The sequence below is a fragment of the Choloepus didactylus genome, chromosome 2, assembly GCF_015220235.1.
Source record: "Choloepus didactylus isolate mChoDid1 chromosome 2, mChoDid1.pri, whole genome shotgun sequence".
Taxonomy (NCBI): Eukaryota; Metazoa; Chordata; class Mammalia; order Pilosa; family Megalonychidae; genus Choloepus; species Choloepus didactylus.
Window position 1 is genome coordinate 93,091,171 of NC_051308.1, and position 17,658 is coordinate 93,108,828.

The following is a 17,658-nucleotide window of genomic DNA, read 5'->3' on the forward strand; positions in this document are numbered from 1 at the left end:
GGAAAATAGGAGCTACGGAGAGAGTTGAAGCAAATGTTTTCCTGGCTGAGCCATGGAGCTCACAGGATGCTTTCCCTGCTTAGCTTGGGGTTTTGATGGCCCCAAACAAGGGCCCCTGTGATCCCCTGGGGCCCAGGCCATTAAGGGTGGGCCTTACAGTCTCCTCTACTCAGTATTCCTCCCATCACCCTCTCTGATCCAGACTCTGAGATTTGAGAATATTGCTTCTTTTTTTTTTTTTTTTTTTTTTTTTTTGGGAAAAAGAAAAGCCTCCAAATCCACATTCTTTACTTCCGATTGTTCTTGGCATGCACTAGGAGTGCCTAGACAGCAGGGGCTGAAGTATGGAACTGATTCCACACGAAGCCCTGAACCAGTAATGCAGAGGGGGCAGGGCTGGAAAAAGAAACAGGTAAAAGCAGTTTGGTCTAGCAGGCAGGGGCAGAACTCCAGCTCTGCTTTCACACCCAGTCCCATGCACAGCAGTCTCTGGCCTTGCCTCAGACACCCTGATTCGGGTACTGCTTTCCTTGTCCTGGTCTGTCCTGGCCTGTCCCAGTCACTCTGTCCTCTTCTACCCCTTGCAGGCATCTTTGGAAACATTTCTCCCTCTTGGCCATGTTTAAAGTTTGTAAGCCAGCAGATGCACCTCCCACCCAAGCTCAGCCTGTGCCCTGCCTCTTTCTTTTATCAATTTCAATAGCCCTCAGGAACCCCTGTTCAGAAGATATTTCTAGCCCCTTCCCAGGGCAGCCAACCCTTGTGGAATAAATATATGCATCTTTTTGCACTGATCAAGCCCCTTTCCAAAAGACAAACCACAAAACTGTTGAAGCCTGACTTACAGTGAATCTCCAGAGCCCCCCGAGGTCCTCACTCCTTTCAAAGCAGGTGGGCTCCAGTCCTTCCTCCAGGCAGCACTTGATGGAGGACAGGCCACTGGCCCCAGCTCCCACAATTGCAACTCGCTTGACCATGTTCTCCAGTTCTGGGAAAATGAAGCAGAGCTTATTATTCACAAGTGAAAGCCCCACCCCCTCCTTGGTGGCTCCAGCAAACCAGGAAAAAGAATTTGGAAGATTAAAGGATTTGCTCAGTTTGAATCCCCTGTAGCTGGTGTCAAAAGCTCAGGTCACTGGTTTAATCCCCATGCTTTTTATGTTCCCACCCCTCACTCAGAGCTGGTGCCAAATGTTAGTACAGTTGTTGAGGCTGTAGCTTCTGGCAGGGAGGCTGAAATTGGACCCCGGACGGGGGTGGACAGAGTCTTGCATTCTGACCATGCTACTGCCTCCAGCCTCCCTACTCTCATCCTAGAGTTGATTAGAGCAGCAGACCCAAAAAGGAACATTTTTTAGACATGGTCTTTTTTTTTTTAATTCAATTTTATTGAGATATAGTCACATACCATGCAGTCATACAAAGCGTACATTCAGTTGTTCACAGTACCCTTATATAGTTGTGCATTCATCACCAAAATTAATTTTTGAACATTTTCATTACCACACACACAAAAATAATAAGAATAAAAATTAAAGTGAAAAAGAACAATTAAAGTAAAAAAGAACACAGGGTGCCTTTTTTTTTTTTTTTGCTGCCATTTTTCTACTCATCCACCCATACACTGGACAAAGGGGACTGTGGCCCATATGGCTTTCCCAATCACATTAGACATGGTCTTGTTATAACATATAAAGATGAAGCTCAGATTGGTGGGGTGACATCACCCAAGATCACACAGAGGCTGGGGTGGGAGAGCTGGGACCAGGAGCCAAGACACTGCGGCCACTACTTGTGCTGCTGCAGTGCTGCCCTGGGTGAATCCCAGTCCATGGCACACTGCCAGGGCCTGCAAGCACTGTCTGTGTGGCCTGCTACCACCAGTCACCGGAGGATGGTCACCAGTGGAAGAGGGAGGGTGGCTGCTGGGGAAGGTGTGTGGTGCAAAGATGACATGGAAAACCATCCCACCTTGGTTGCTCTGATGCTGATTCACCTCCATGAAACATGGCACAGGCAACATAGACACAGGCTGGCAAATCACCTAGCACAAGGCCCAGTGTTAATAGCCAGTAGTTTATTGGTTAAGCAATTGGGCTGTGGATCCAGGCTGCCTGGTTAAAGTCCAGTTCTGTGGTCTTAGAAAAATTATTTAACCCCTCTGTGCATCCAAAAAAAAAAAAAAAAAGTAGAGATATTACTAGTAGCTTCCTTGTAGTGTTTTGTGAGAGATAAGCGAGTTAACCCATGCAAAGTGCCTTAGAACAGTTCCTGGCACTTAAAAAATGCTCAGTAAATGTAAGCTATTATAATTTTAAAAACATTTTCCAAAACTGGCATCCTCTTCTGCTTTTCGCATCAAAGAGCTTCTGTTTGCTTCATTCCTATAACATTCCTGGTCAACTTCACAGGCATTTAGCACTAAATCATGGTGGTGTTCCCTTGTCTGGTTTTGTGACAGCCCCCACCCTACCACCAAGATTGTAAGTTTTAAAGCATGGGGTCATGCCTTTTTGATCACAGTAAATGCTAGAAATGCCCACCATCACCTACCCTTCCCCTCAAACATAGTTTCCCTTACCATTTACTATTTCCTTGTTTCACAGCTGGATATGCATTTTTCACTTTTTAAGATTGGAATCCTGAGAGAATTGGCCCACTGATACATAAGCAGCTCAACAGCAGGGACTTCATGTTTTTGCTCATGTCTGTGTCCTCAGTGTCTAGGGCAGCACTTGGATCATAATATAATAGATGCTCAATAAATACTTTTGGAAAGAAAGGAAAGGTTCATTTTCTTTTTTAATATATTCTACATGGGCTGGTTCTTCTCTATACCCCAGGCTACTGGATATGATTTAGTAGAGAAAGGTTAGTAGATTACCTTTAGGGGAAGTCATGTTCTGGGTCCCAATGGACAATATAGAAAGCACAGCCTTATATAATTTCCCCCTTCCTGGGTTCTAGAGGAGTTGAGTTACCTACATTTAGAGAGGCAGCTGATGCAATGAAATAAATGTGGGCATTGGGACCACACATATTTGTTTTGGATCCTTGCTCTATCATTGACCAGCTCAGTGACATAGGAAAATTGCTTACCTTCTTTGGGTCTCCCTTTTTTGTGGACATAGTAGACATTTAATAAACAACAGTCACTTTTATGTAGAAAAAAAAAAAGGCTGTAGGATAAAATGATTGTAGGAAAAAAAAGGGAGAACTGAGTATATCAATACATTTGCAGCTGCAACCAGAAGCATGCTGGCTCCATAAAAGCAGCAGGCAGGTCTGATCATAGCAAGATACTCATGCATTCAAAACGACATCAGGAAACAAAGCAGGTTTCTTTTGTAAGAAAGACTGCGAAGCCATTTCCCATAGCTGCATCGAGAAAGAGGGTGGGACAATGTCTCCAGGATGGCCCCAGTGAAACTAGAGTGGAGGTCAGCAGGCAGAAGTGTAGTTTCCCTGGAGAAGGGCCAGCACTTAGTGTTTATCTTGCCTTAATGGCCAGGGGAGGTGTCCCAGGGCAGGAGGGATGGGTTACTGGAGTAGAAAGGACCAGTGTTTTATATTTCCTTGTCCAGGATGGTGTGTTTTCAGACAGGTAATGCCAATTGAAAACAAAAAACAAACAAAAAAAACCTGGTTGGTTTGGTAAGAAAGGACCTGTCTAAATCAATTGTGAACCGAATTAGAGAGAAGCCCAGCCAGGGACCTGGCTCTCTGGTGAGGAGCCTTGGGCAAGGAAATGAACTGCCCTGGGCTCACTCTGTAAAAGAAGTTATCAGTGCTGACTCTTATTACAAGGGCCTGACACTGTATTGCAAACTTCTGCCTTTAAATATTTGAAGGATCATCATGTAGAGAAGGATTAGAACTGTGGCAAGTGGTAGAATCAAAGAAGTTCCATGTGAGGCAAATTTTAGTCTAATATAAAGCTTAAGATGCTGGAAACAGCATCTCAAGCTCTGAAACTGGCTTTCTTTAGGGACAGTCTAGATGACTAATTATTGGAGAAATTGTAAGTGGGAAATTAATAGTTCAAATAGAGGGTGGAATTAAATGACCTCTAGGGTCTTGTCAATTCTGAGATTCTATTATTCATTCTCGGATTAATTCAGGCATCTAACACTTGCTAACCCAAGCCCGTGCAAAAGATGAATAAGGCATGATGCTTTCTCCACAGAGGCTCCCAATCTGTTGTGAAAGTCAGGCTTAAAAATAAATAATTACAATATTCTGTGTAGCATACTAAAATAGAGTTGTGTATAAATTGCAATAAGAGCATGAAGGAAGAAGGGGCTAATTCTAACTTTGGGGTGGTAGGAAAGCAACACAGAGGAAATAATATTTGCTCCAGGTTTTGAAGGATGAATAGTACTTCAACAGGTAGAGAAGGGGAGTAAGAGCTCCAGAGACAGTGAGCAGGGAGAGTGAGTGCTGGAGACGGTCCACAGAGCATCTGTGACTGTTTGACCCTATGGTGAGCTTGCCATTCTAGAGGAACTACAGTGTACACCCAACAACAGGGGACTGCATTATATTGTTGATTAATTTGACCATATATGCTAGTGTTCTCTCTACATAAGGGTATATGTTCTCCCAAAGCAGGGCTTTTTTTTTTTTTTAATTTGTCTCTGAATTTCTCACAGCTTCTAGCATCAGGCTCAGCCTGTTCATAGCAGCATTATTCACAATGGCCAAAGGGTAGAAACAACCCAAGTGCCCATCAAAAGATGAATGGATAAACAAAATGTACTATACATGCAATGGAATATTACTCAGCCATAAAAAGGAATGAACAAATGAAACATGCTACAATATGGATGAACCTTGAAATTATGATGTTGAGTGAAACAAGCCAGATGCAAAAGATTCCATTCACATGAAATACCTAGAGTAAGCAAATTCACAGAGACAGAAATAGATTAGAGTTTACCAGGGAAGGAGAGTTATTGCTTAGTAGGTATCGAGTCACTGTTTAGGGTCATGAAAAGCTGTTGGTAATGGATGGTAGTAATTAGAGCATAATATTGTGAATGTAATCAAAACCATTGAAGTATAGACTTAAAATGGCTAAAATGGGAAATTTTATGCTGTATATATTATACCACAGTTAAAATAATGTTAAAAATAATTAACTGAGCAAATATTTGCTGGGAGCTAATATCCTGGGTTAGAGATTCTTTCCTCAAAAATCGCCTCTTTTCAAATGTAGAATAAATAGAAGTCCTCTTCCCAGGCTACCACTGTAACTCAGGAAGGACTCAAAGCAGTCAGACTTCAGTGAGCAGTAAATCTCCCTGGGATTTTTATGGGACATTAGGACGGTACGAGTCAGAGACCTGGATTTGAAGTCCAGTGTTGGCCAATTATCAACAGTGTGACTTTGGGCAAATAGTTTCATGTTTCTGTGTCTCGGTTTCCTTCTCCCTGAAAGGCAGCTAGATATAGAACTTTTCCCAGAAGTTTGTTATAAGAATGAATCAATTAATGTGAAGAAAGCATTTAGTATATTATGTGGGACATGCTAGACCCATGATAAATAGTTCCTGTGATTATTTTCACATATTCGGGAGTTTTTTTTTTTTTTTTTTTTTTTAATTTGCTATTTTTATGGATAACTACCTTGATAATTTCGGGTGTATTTACAGAGACAAAGTTACAGAATACCTGGAATAAGAACAATTGTGGAAAACTAGGAATATATATCTAAAGGTTGTGTTCTAGGAGGTGAAGAAATGAGTAGGGCAATATAAGAATGATGACAAGAAAATGGGAAAGAGCCAAAAAGAGAAAAAGAGGGCATGAAATAAGTTTCAAAGTCTGCCTGAAAGGTTTTACTTTTCTTTCGTTAGTTTTTTTTTAAAATTCAAATCTGCTTGGTTTATGTCCCCAAAGGGAGATTGCCTTTTACTCCCCATTTGTATCAAACACCAAAATTTGGTAGACAAACCCCCAAACCACTGCCTCAGACCATGTTAGGTCTACTGAGAAGCACTTAAGAAAAAATTACTGATTTCCCTTTCCATCAAAATCCAACATTTTCCCTTTGATTCAGGGTACTTACCAGTGTACAATGAAGTCTTGATACATGTATTAGTTAGGGTTCTCTTGGGAAACAGAATCAATGAGAGATGTCTCTGATTATCAAATTGTAAAAGTGACTCACGCAACTGTGGGTATGCACGAGTCCAAATTCTGCAGAGCCGTCAACAAACTGTTGACTCCAAGGAAGATGTCTGATGAACTCCTCGGGAAACGAACAGACAACTTCGACGAGCTCCTCAGGAAACGAACCGGCAACTTTGACGAGCTCCCCAGGAAATGCTTCGCTGGGCAGCTGAAGAAGAAGTGAAGGGTCTCTAACCATCCGGCTTATAAGCCTTCAACTGATCACCCGGACCAAATCGAGCCAATTGCATTCTCTCACTGTGGAAGCACGCCCCTTGATGAGTCATCAGTCAGCTGCAGTCAATTGACTGATGATCCAACAAACCAGCCCGTTGGTTTATTAACCAGCCTCAAATATCCTCACAGCAATCGTCAGGCCAGTGCCCGCCTGACCAGATAGCTGGGTCACCTAGCCAAGTTGACACATGAACCTAACCATCACAATACATTTCACTTCTGTCCCATTACATGTACTGAAGCATTACTCTGCCTGTTGTCCTTTTGGGAATGGCTTTGTAATTCCCTGAGGGTCAAAGACGGAGGAAGGGGCATCCGGTGAAGTGGTTCTGCCCTGTTGCACTATAACAAAACAGGAAAAAATCTGGGCCCCACCTTCCTTGCCTCAAGGAATCAGAGATTACATCTGGTTACTTACTGTATACATTTGTAACTCCTTGAACTGATGGCTCTGCCATGGTTAGGATTCTGGAGCTAGCAGAAATGAAAGTGGGTCCACATGAGCCAGTTCCCAGCACACAGGGTGAACCTGGTCTAAGAGATATGGAGAGCTATGTAGATTTTGAAACCTAAGGTTAGATGATGTTTATATTTTAACTTGTTGATTAATTGCAGGCAGGGCTTATTCATAATAAGTTGTACTTTAGGTCATGAGATGAGGAAATACATCCAGGACATTTACTGAAGTGGGCCCAGACTCTGAGAAGCCAGATTGGTAGGCAATAATGCTCTTTAGGAATTATTACTTTCTGCCTATGGTAGGATGGTACTTCCTGGCCCTCTAGTGGTTAGTTGGGGCCATGCAACTAGTTCTGGTCAAACTGAGTCAAAGTAACAGGGCTCATTTCTGGACCAGGGCATTTAATGACCAGTGTGAGACCCTACAGAACTTTCTCTTCCTCTAGCAACTTTCAAGGTAGCTGTTCCATTAGCAGGGATACCTGAGTGATTATGATGAGCAGCACCTACCCCCAACCCCAAAGGACACATGGCATGGAAGAAAAATAATCTTAGTTATTTTAAGCTATAGAGATCTGTGGATTGGTTGTTAATGCACCATACCTAGCTCTTACTGCACGATGCACTAGAGGGATTTTTTTTTTTTTTTTGATCCTTTGTTGTATTCCTTCTGGAATCTCATCTCCTTTCCTTTTCCCCCTTGCTCTGACTTAGATTCAGAGTCATTGAACCTTAGAGATGAAAGAGAGCATAGCATTTTCTTAGTTTTAGTCCTAGTTGTCAATTAGACTGGCTTAGTGTAATTTTTTTGCTTTTTTTTGCTAAAAGCAAATGAAAAACAACCACAACTCCCTGTGCCTCAATCTGCCCTCCCCCAATATTAATAGACTCCCTAGCTACACAGATCTTCTGCTGCAGATACCTTTTTCCTTAGTGTTCCTTTTTTTTTTTTTTTTCCTAACTATATGGCAAGAAAAGAGGTAAGGGTCATTGGGAGAAGCTGAGGACAGCTCTTATCATCCAAGCCATATGGAGATACATGCCTTACAAGTAAATTATACAGTGCTAAAGGGCAGAAACAGAAAAGGCCCTTTGGAGAAGCAATGCAAAGAGCCATGCAGAGAAGCTAAGGGTAGCTCTTATCATCTAAATCATATGGAGGTGCATACCTTGCTAGTTGTGGTTATACCCAGGGCAGTGTTTGCGGGGGTGTTCACTCAAAAGGGGAACTTATGACTAGGAAAAAAGGATGAGGCACTGTTCCAGTTTGCTAATGCTGTCTTTATGCAAAATACCAGAAATGGATTGGCTTTTATAAAGGGAGTTTATTTGGTTACAACGTTAGAATTCTGCAGCCATAAAAGTGTCCAAACCAAGGCATAAACATGAATATACCTTCATTGAAGAAAGGCCATTGGTGTCTGGAAAACCTCTGTTAGCTGGGAAGGCATGTGGCTGGTGTCGGCTTGCTGCCAGGTTGCATTTCAAAATGGCATTCTCCAAAATGTCTCTAGGCTTAGCTTCTTGTGGCAAACTCTGGGCTAGTATCTCCAAAGCATCAGCAAATGGCTATCTCCAAAATGTCTCTCTGAGCTGCAGCTGCTCTGAGGTCCTTCTGTTTGTGAGTGCTTTTATAGAACCCCAATGATTAAATCAAGACCCACCCTGAATGGGCAGGTTTCATATCTCCATGGAAATTATCTAATCAAACTTTTCACTCATAGTTGGTTGAGTCATATCTCCATGGAAACACTCAATTAAAGGATTCCAACCTATTCAACACTAATACGTCGGCCCCACAATATTGCATTAAAGAACATGGTGTTTTGGGGGACGTAATACATCCAAACAGGCACAGGCACCAAATATAATTTCTTTTTTTTTAAGTCATATTTTTAATTGTAGAGTATAGCATATATACATAGAAGTGATAAGTTTCCAAGTGCAATTTAACAAATAATTAGAGAGCAAACTAGCGTTCTTTTAAAAATGCACATATACTTAAAAGGTTAGGGGGTACTTCCCCAAGTCCTTATACCTGCAGAATGATAACTGAAAGGGGAGGTAGAGGTTTTACCATGCATACTGGAGGCCAATTATTTTGCCGGAAATGGGTTTTCTATCTGCCAACAAAGGTGATTCAATAACTCACACCTCTATCTCTAAAGATTGGGGTGCATGGCAGCCACCTTCTTTATTTAAGACATCTTCTTAAATGTCTTTATAGATTGAGCAGAATTTTGTGGGAATGCCTGCAACAGTGAGTTACATGCTGTCGTATCACTAAGAGTTCTATCTTGCACCTGACCAAGGAGTTCTGTAATCAGTGGGAAATGCTTACGTGGTGACAAAATTAGAATAGTGAGGTATACTGGGGTAAAGCAGAAAGGACACTGACAAAGGAATCATGGTGCCTTAACATTCTTATCTGTAGAGTAGGATAATCATCCTTGCTTTGTCTAACACACAAGGTTGTAGAGGGGATTAGGTGAGACAATATTTGTGGAAGTGCTTTGTAAGTGCTACAGATATGAGTTCCAGGAGAACAGGGTTCTCATCACTTTTGTTCACTCCCCTTTCTCCAGCATCTAGTATAGTGCTAGAAAATGGTAGGTGCTTGCTAAATATTTGCAGAATGAATATTGAAAGAACAAAGTGATAGGACTAATCTATGATATTTTGAGTAATCTTAAATGGAGAAAGAATAATACTCAGTGCCTCATATCCATCACACTCCGTGCTACTTCAAATTCGAATGGCAGCTACCTAGTGTTTGGTATCCTTTTAGATTCTGAAACCTCTTCCTAACATTGAGGAAATCCCCCAAATGAAGAGTCTTTGTGGATGCTGGAGCCCCAAGTGTGGGAAATCTACCCTCACCTCATTCCCTCATAGTTAATGCTCAGGTGGGTCACTCAGGATTAGTCAATTTGATGCTCCCAGTTGGGATTTAAAAAGAAATTCCTGTGAGGGAATTGGAATTTTGATCTTGATAGCTTGTAGTAGGGATGACAGTGACCAATGGTGGCAGCAGAGTATAGTGACAACTGTGTCCATGGGTGGTGATGTGTACCAGTAGTGGGGTATCCGGGACAGATTGTTTCTGTGGTCCAGAGGCCTCTGGGTTCCCACCTGTCTCCCAAGCCTGCTCTTCCAGGCTCTCATCCACCTGAGACCAGCCTTATGCCTCCAAGAATCCCCCATGTGCCCAAGATAGCAGAATTGATTTCTGTTATTTGCAATACAGAATCCTGTCTAATATTATTCTCATATTTATTTTGTCACTCCGGTGCTCAATTTTGGGTGTATTATTATTCTGCATATGCTTTTTTGGGGGATTATAAGAGATAATTGGTTTAGTTTTTTTTTTTTTTTTTTTTTGAGTGGATCCTGTGTAACTCACTTAAAGTTTCATTATTTTTTGAAGGACACAACTTAATGTATACTTAACATACCTTGCAAATAATATGCATTTAATAAATAACTGCTGAATACAGAGATTAATGAGTGGAGAAGTGACTACTGAATACAAAACTAGATCAACTCAATTACCTAAACCTCAAAGGTTTGCATCTGTTTTTTTAAATTCATTTCGGTATCCTGAGCATAGCACAGTGTCTGACACATAATAGGTGCCTAATAACATATTTGATGAATGAATAAACTGCAGGTCATAACCCCCTGCTTAAGGGGGATACTCAGATTTTTCCAGATGTTGTAAGTCTTGTAGGAGTAGGAGCTCCAAGCTGGTGTATTGTGAAATACACAAACCCTTTCAGAGACCTTTCTAACACTTATGCAATCTGAGAACTCATTTGGAATATAATTTATGTAACATGGATATCAGCTGGGGTCTCCTTGTCCCGTGGCACATGCCCCCAATTTTATGGCTGGTGAGCATCTACAGCCCTCCCCATAACTTCTGTGTATTTCTTTGTGGCCATCTCTATAACTGCATCAGCCTCTGACTGTGCTGTCATTGTTTTACCCCATACCAATCTAAGTGTGGAGCTTAGCTCCTTCTCTATTCCTTAAAAAAGTCCACCTCTACTAAATATTTTGTGAGTTTAATAACTTTACTGAGGGAGTGGTCACATTGCATTCTACACGGCATTCTGCTATTCACTGGTTCTACTCTCCTTTCCTGTTCTTAATTAATTTCCTTCCTTCCTCTCTCAAATAACTTGAAAGTTTCTCCCTTTTCTTCTGAAGAACCCCACTCTGCCCAAACCCGGGTCCCTCAAAGTCTCTCTTTCTTCCCCCAGGCACTTGTGAAGTTATTTTCCCTAACAAATGCAGTTTCCATTCTTATTCAGATACCCTAATACTTGAAATAACATGTTCATTAATGCAAATATTAATGATGTTATCTTATTAGACACAAAACATTTTAAAATCATTTTCAAATCTTTGACAACTTGTAATTTATCAACTCTTTAGTGCTCTTGGGCATCGGTTCTATTTTTGATGTATAGGAAGGGGATGAAATTGGTTAACAGGATATTCTACTTGGATATAAGATAGACACTGAAACATGCAGAGATAATACATGTTATTTTTAATAGACTCATTATTCTGTATATCACCAATTTGTACAGGCTTCAGAGCCAGAGAATCCTGGGAGAAAAACCCAGCTCAGCCCACTCATAAGACACATAATTTGGGAAAGTCATTTAACTACTCTGAGCCTCAGTTTTTTGATGCATAAAATGGATCATCAGGATTAAATATACTTCAATAAAATTGAATTATTTAAAGCATCCAGAACATAATAAACAATCCACAAATGCTGGCTTTTACCTTATCCAGATTTCTTAGGTTGCTAAAACTTGAAATAGCTCCGTACAAAGAGAAATTGATGCTCTTACACAATCACTTTTCTACTGACCAGCAGTTCAAAGTATAGAACTCTCTAACAATAAAACTCTTTTTATTAGTTAAAATTAAGATCCTTCTTTCAGAATACATAGCATATGTAAATAGGCATTTTTTTTTTTTAATTTTGAAGTAAATTCAAAGTTATATGGACAGTTGCAAAAACAATACTAGCCCCATACACAGAATTCCATCATACCCTGACCCCCCCCTCCCCCGGTAGCTCAATCCACCAACTTTAACTTGCTGTCACATTGTTATTTCTTTCCCTCCCTCCCTCCCTATCATCCATCATCTATCGCTCTGTCGTCTGAACATATGAGAGTTAGCTGCACACATCCTTGAGCATTCACTATAATTCATGTATACACTTCCCATGAACAAGAACATTCTTTCATGCAATCCCATTAAGCGCAGCTAAGAAGTACAATAGTTCAACAATGATAAAAAGCTCACATTCTATATTACTTTTCCTTATGTCTCAACTGTGTCCCTTTGAGCCACCTGTCCTCTATCTTCCTGTCCCATCCAAGTTCATCCTTAGTATTCAATTGTCATCTAGTTAGACTGACTTCATTTTTTTTTTTCAGTTGTGGAAACATATATACAGCCTAAATCTTCCCATACCACTCCCTCCCTAGCCTTTCATTAGTGGGATTAATCACGTTTAGAATGTTGTAATACTCTTTTCCACTATCCATTACTAGAAATTTCCCTTCACCTCAAACAGCAACCCTACACTCATTTCTTAACTCCCCATTGCCCCTTCCCCCATTTCTCTTAACCCAAACTCTACTTTTCATCTCTATGGTTATATTCTCTGATAATTTCTTTGTGTTTACTGTGGGGCTTAAAATTAACCTCTTAAATCTATATCAATCTTGTTTTTCTTTGATACCACCTTCACTTCAATAGGACACATAGACTATGTTCCTATACTCCTTCATTCCCCCACCTTTATATAGTTGTCTAAAATTACATATTTTACACTGAGTTCAAAACCACTGATTTGTCCTTAGAGTTTGTGTATTTTATATCATGTAGAAGTGACTAGTGGAATTACAGTTAAAAAATTATTGACTTCTATTTGTATTCCATTGTGGTTGGAGAATGTGCTTTGAGTATATTCAATGTTTTTTTTTTTTTTTAATTTCTTGAGGCTTGTTTTATGTCCCAGCTTATGGTCCCTTCTTGAGAAAGATCTGTGATCACTAGAGAAAAGTGAGTGTCCTGGTGCTTTGGGATGTAAGGTACTGTATATGTCTGTTAAAATTCTCTATATCTCTTTCTCCTTTCCCTGTCTCTCCTCCAGCAGGGCTCCCCTCAGAATCTGAAGTAGGGCAGGTCTTTCATTGGCAAAGTCTCTCAGCATTTGTTTGTCTGTGAAAAATGTAAGCTCTCCCTCAAATTTGAAGGAGAGTTTTGCTGGATAAAGTATTCTTGGTTGGAAATTTTTCTCTCTCAGAGTTTTAAATATGTCATGCCACTGCCTTCTTGCCTCCATGGTGGCCGCTGAGTAGTCACTACTTAATCTTATGTTGTTTCCTTTGTATGTGGTGAATTGCTTTTCTCTTGCTGCTTTCAGAACTTGCTCCTTCTCTTCAGTATTTGACAGTCTGATCAGAATATGTCTTGGAGTGGGTTTATTTGGATTTATTCTATTTGGAGTTTGCTGGGCATTTATGCTTTGTGTATTTAAAATATTGTGTAGAAGGTTGGGGAAGTTTATCCCAACAATTTCTTTGAATACTCTTTCTAGATCTTTACCCTTCTCTTCCCCTTCTGGGACACCAATGAGTCTTAAGTTTGGACATTTTATTTTATCTATCATATCCCTGAGATCCATTTTGATTTTTTTCTCCATTCTTTCTTTTGTTCTTTCATTTTCTGTTCTGTGGGCTTCTAGGATACTGAGATGTTGTTTGGCTTCCTCTAGTCTTGTATTGTGAATATCCAGAGTCTTTTTAATTTGGCTAACAGTTTCTTTTATTTCCATAAGATTTTCTATTTTTTTATTTACTCTTGCTATGTCTTCTTTATGCTCTTCTAGGGTCTTCTTTATGTAGCTTATATCCTGGGCCATGATCTTCTTGATGTCCTTTAAATCCTTTGCCATGTTTCCATTCCTCGATTGTAGATCTTTGATTAATTTTGCGAGGTATACTGTATCTTGCAATATTTTGGTTTGTGTGTTTGGAGTTGGATTCTCCATATCTTCTGGTTTTATCATATGCATTAAGATTTTCTGTTGTTTTTGGCCTCTTGGCATTTGTTTTGCTTGATAGGGCTCTTTCAAGTTGTAAAGAAAAAGGGATATCGATCTAATTTTTCAGGAACGCAGTTTGGTGACATACACTTTCTTTAACTAACCAGCAGATGGCATCTGTGAGTCGCCTATATCCCTCGAGTCAGTTCTCAACCTTTTTTCCGCTTTGCTTGGGGAAATGATTCTTGTGGGTTCAGTTGGAGAACTCAGTTTGGGTGTGTTGCTGGAGTTGTCTGCCCTGAATGTGGGGCGTGTGTATGGGTAGCCAGGGAGGAAGGGCAGTTCTAATGTTCAAATCCCCCAGGATCCTGGAGATTCAAGGCTTCCCCAAGAGTCTAAGCCTTCATTTCAGTTCAGCCCCAGCCTCTCTCTCTCGCTGATCCACAAACCACCGGACTTGGCTTAGCGTGCCTGGGTTCTCTGAGCGGATCCCCCCTCCCAGCCACGCTCCTCCAGTAGCTCAGCCAAGGGAAGGCTGTGCTATGTCATCAGTGCACACCATCCCACAAGGGAAGCCCCAGGCCGCTGGGCCATGTGGCGGCACACTCCCAGCCCGAAGCAAAAATGGCTGAGCGGAGTGTCTCAGCCCCCTCCTCCTCGCACTGTTCCTCCTTCCCAGCTCTGGGACAACTGGTGGGGCTTTGGGCTGGGGGCACGGCCCCGGGCAGGAGTTTATCCAGCCCTCCGGGGCCTAGCTGCTAGCTGCAGGGTTTCTTTCTGCTTCCGGCTCTCCCCGCCATTCCCCTGAACCCAAAGGTATCTGCTGTGGGCTATCTTCCTGGCTAGACAGCAAGAGGCCAGCCCAGCCCCCTCTTGCTGTGTTTTACTGCGTGGTTCCCACAATTGCTACTGGAGCTGCTCTTTTTTTTTAAAAAAAACAGCCAGCTGGTCTCCATACGCTGAACCCTGGCTTCCCCAGCCCACCGCACGGCTGCGGGTCTTCCAGCCAGCTTACTCACTCGTTTCAGAATGCCGACTCCTGGTTTCACCAAGTATACGGCACCTCTGGAGCTAGGAGCCCTCATCCAGTTGGTGCATTGCTGTAACCAGTATTCTAGGTCACTTTCTGTTTTTTAGCTAGTGTTTTTCACGGAGGCGTTTTTTTTGCCCTGTCTCAGCTAGCCGCCATCTTAGTTCCCCCCTCCAAAAATAGGCATTTAGGTATAAAAATACAATTTCTAGGCACTCAGTTTTCTTCCACAAGAGTAAAGCAGCCAAGTCTTATGGTGGTTTATTCAGTCTGGGTGGTGGAAGGAGGGCCAGATGGTGTTAAAGAGCCCTGACTGGCCACAGGACCTGGGCAGTGCTTTGACTTCTCTGGGCCTCTGTTTCCTCATCTGAGACCAGTCTCTTTGGTTCCTTCCATTCCTAAATGACCCAATGACTTGTTGTGATCATTTGGTCCCAAAGCATAATTGCGTCCTTCTGATGAGTGCCCAGTATACTACTCTATGTATTTTTTAGAAGTTGGATTTGTTGGCCTCTAGGCAGAAAATTGTCATCTTTGCCATTAGTGACAGTGAACATGAAATAAACAGCGTTCAGTTTAATGCTCATTAAAAAATTTACATGATTCTGTCCTCGAGAAGCTTACAGCCTAGCAGAGGAATTACATTAGGTTCACAGAATCATGGAAAATATTCTAAGACTGGATGACCTTTAGAGATCATCTAACTCCCCTCTTTTATTGTCAGATGAGAAAACTAAGCTCCAGAAAGGTGAGGTGTCATCTCTAGAAACTATAAAAGTAAATTATAAAACTATAAAAAAAACTATATAAAAAACTATGAAAACTATAAAAAACTATAAAAGTAACTTAATAGGAGAGGGCAAAAGGGTAACCATTATTGAAGAGTTGAAATGGAGTGGTTTGGTAATACAGAGGCAGAGGAGATGCATTTTGGCTGGAGAGACTGAGAAAAGCTTGATGGGAAATAGGCCTTGCAGGAAGGATGGGATCTGAACTACTAGAGACTGGGAGGCAATAGTGGAAGAGTGTACGGAAAGAACACAGACAGCAGTCTTTTTAGAATAACGAGTCATGTGGCTTGGCTGGATGGCAGTTAAGGTTGGCATAATGGAAGGTGTTGCGGTTTGCTAATGCTGCCGGAATACAAAACGCCAGAAATGGATTGGCTTTTATAAAAGGGGGTTTATTTGGTCACACAGTTACAGTCTTATGGTTATAGACTGTCCAAGGTAACACATCAACAATCGGGTACCTTCATGGAGGATGGCCAATGGCGTCTGGAAACCTCTGTCAGGGGGGAAGGCATATGGCTGGCATCTGCTCCAGAGTTCTGGTTTCAGAATGGCTTTCTCCTAGGATGTTCCTCCCTAGGCTGCAGCTCCTCAAAAATGTCACTTTTAGTTGCTCTTGGGGCATTTGTCCTCTCTTAGCTTCTCCAGAGCAAAAGTCTGCTTTCAAAGGCCATCTCCAAAATGTCTCTGTAAGCTGTAGCTCCTCTCTCAGCAATGGAGCTTTCTTCAAAGTGTCCCTATTGGCTGTAGCAAGCTCACTCCTTCTGTATCAGCTTATATGTGCTCCAGTAACTAATCAAGGCCCATGCTGAATGGGCAGCACCACACCTCCATGGAAATTATCTAATCAGAGTTATCACCTACAGTTGGGTGGGTCGCATCTCCATGGAAACACTCAAAAGATTCCAGTCTAATCAGCACTAAAATGTCTGCCCACACAAAATTACATCAAAGATAATGGTGCTTTGGGGGGACATAATACATTCAAACTGGAACAAAAGGTAAGGCTGGAAAGGTAGGTTGGGGACACAGTATGGAGTCTTGAAAGAAAAGGAGGGGGAGCACAGATTATTAACCAGATAAATTAACTAAAAATCTAAAATTCAACTAATTTAAAGACACAAAAATGATGTTATGAACCTGTGGCAGCCATGAGAATGCACTTCACAGAACTCCAACCACAGGGAATTGAAAGGGCTTTTGTTGCTGGGTTTGAGATATTTTACTGTGCTGGTACTGAGACCTCTTTCCCCCAAAGCTGCTCCCCACCAATGACTAAATATGGCAGAAAAACTTGGGACTCCTCTAATGGCCAATTTTGACTTGAGGACACCCCAATGGCTTTTCTGATCATTCCTTAAATTGTACAACCCTCTAGGATGTTTCTACCCAGTTTTCTTGCCTCTAACTTTTACTCAGGGTCAGACTTGCATTGCAGTCTGCTGACTCGCCCAGACTTTCCCTCTCTGCTTTCCCTCACACAGACATTTCACTTAATACAATCCTTGCGTGTTTAATCCCATTTTGGCATCTGCTATTCTAAAGTCAGATTAAGTAGAATCCCACTTCAGGAGTCTTTCTTAGCCTCATTAATCCAGTGCCTTGGACATAGGGCAGACTGCAGGAGAGACTGAGGACTGCTCTGTGTAAACACCTTTCCTCCTGGGAAACAGTGAGAATCTCTGCCATGTGGGGAATTGTAGGTTGGCAACTGCATCTTCTAGGATGAAAGACTGGTTATAAGGCAACATCTTCCTTTGCCATACTCATTATAATGTGGATACTGGGTTTTTCCCTTGGATAAGTTTTTGAAATCTTTATGATATGAAATTATGGTTTGTAATTTTTTTAACATATCAAGGTCTTCATATTTTACTTTGAAAATA

At 41.4% G+C, this 17,658-nt stretch overlaps 1 protein-coding gene across 3 annotated transcripts in view; it reads right to left on the reverse strand.

Annotated features, from left to right (window-relative positions):
• FMO1 (flavin containing dimethylaniline monoxygenase 1) overlaps positions 1-6,232 on the reverse strand; it is a 31,643-nt gene extending 25,411 nt beyond the window's left edge. Inside the window, exons 1-2 of one of the 3 annotated variants that reach the window (XM_037825363.1) lie at positions 6,173-6,232; positions 846-988 (exon numbers count right to left, since the gene is read on the reverse strand). In XM_037825363.1, the coding sequence (XP_037681291.1) occupies positions 846-977 (132 nt within the window). In that variant the 5' untranslated portion in view covers positions 978-988; positions 6,173-6,232. Of the gene's footprint in view, positions 1-845; positions 989-2,581; positions 2,716-6,070; positions 6,136-6,172 lie in introns of those variants that run through there. The other 2 variants (XM_037825362.1, XM_037825364.1) reach the window with 2 other exon arrangements.
• Between the last annotated feature and the right edge of the window lie 11,426 nt (positions 6,233-17,658).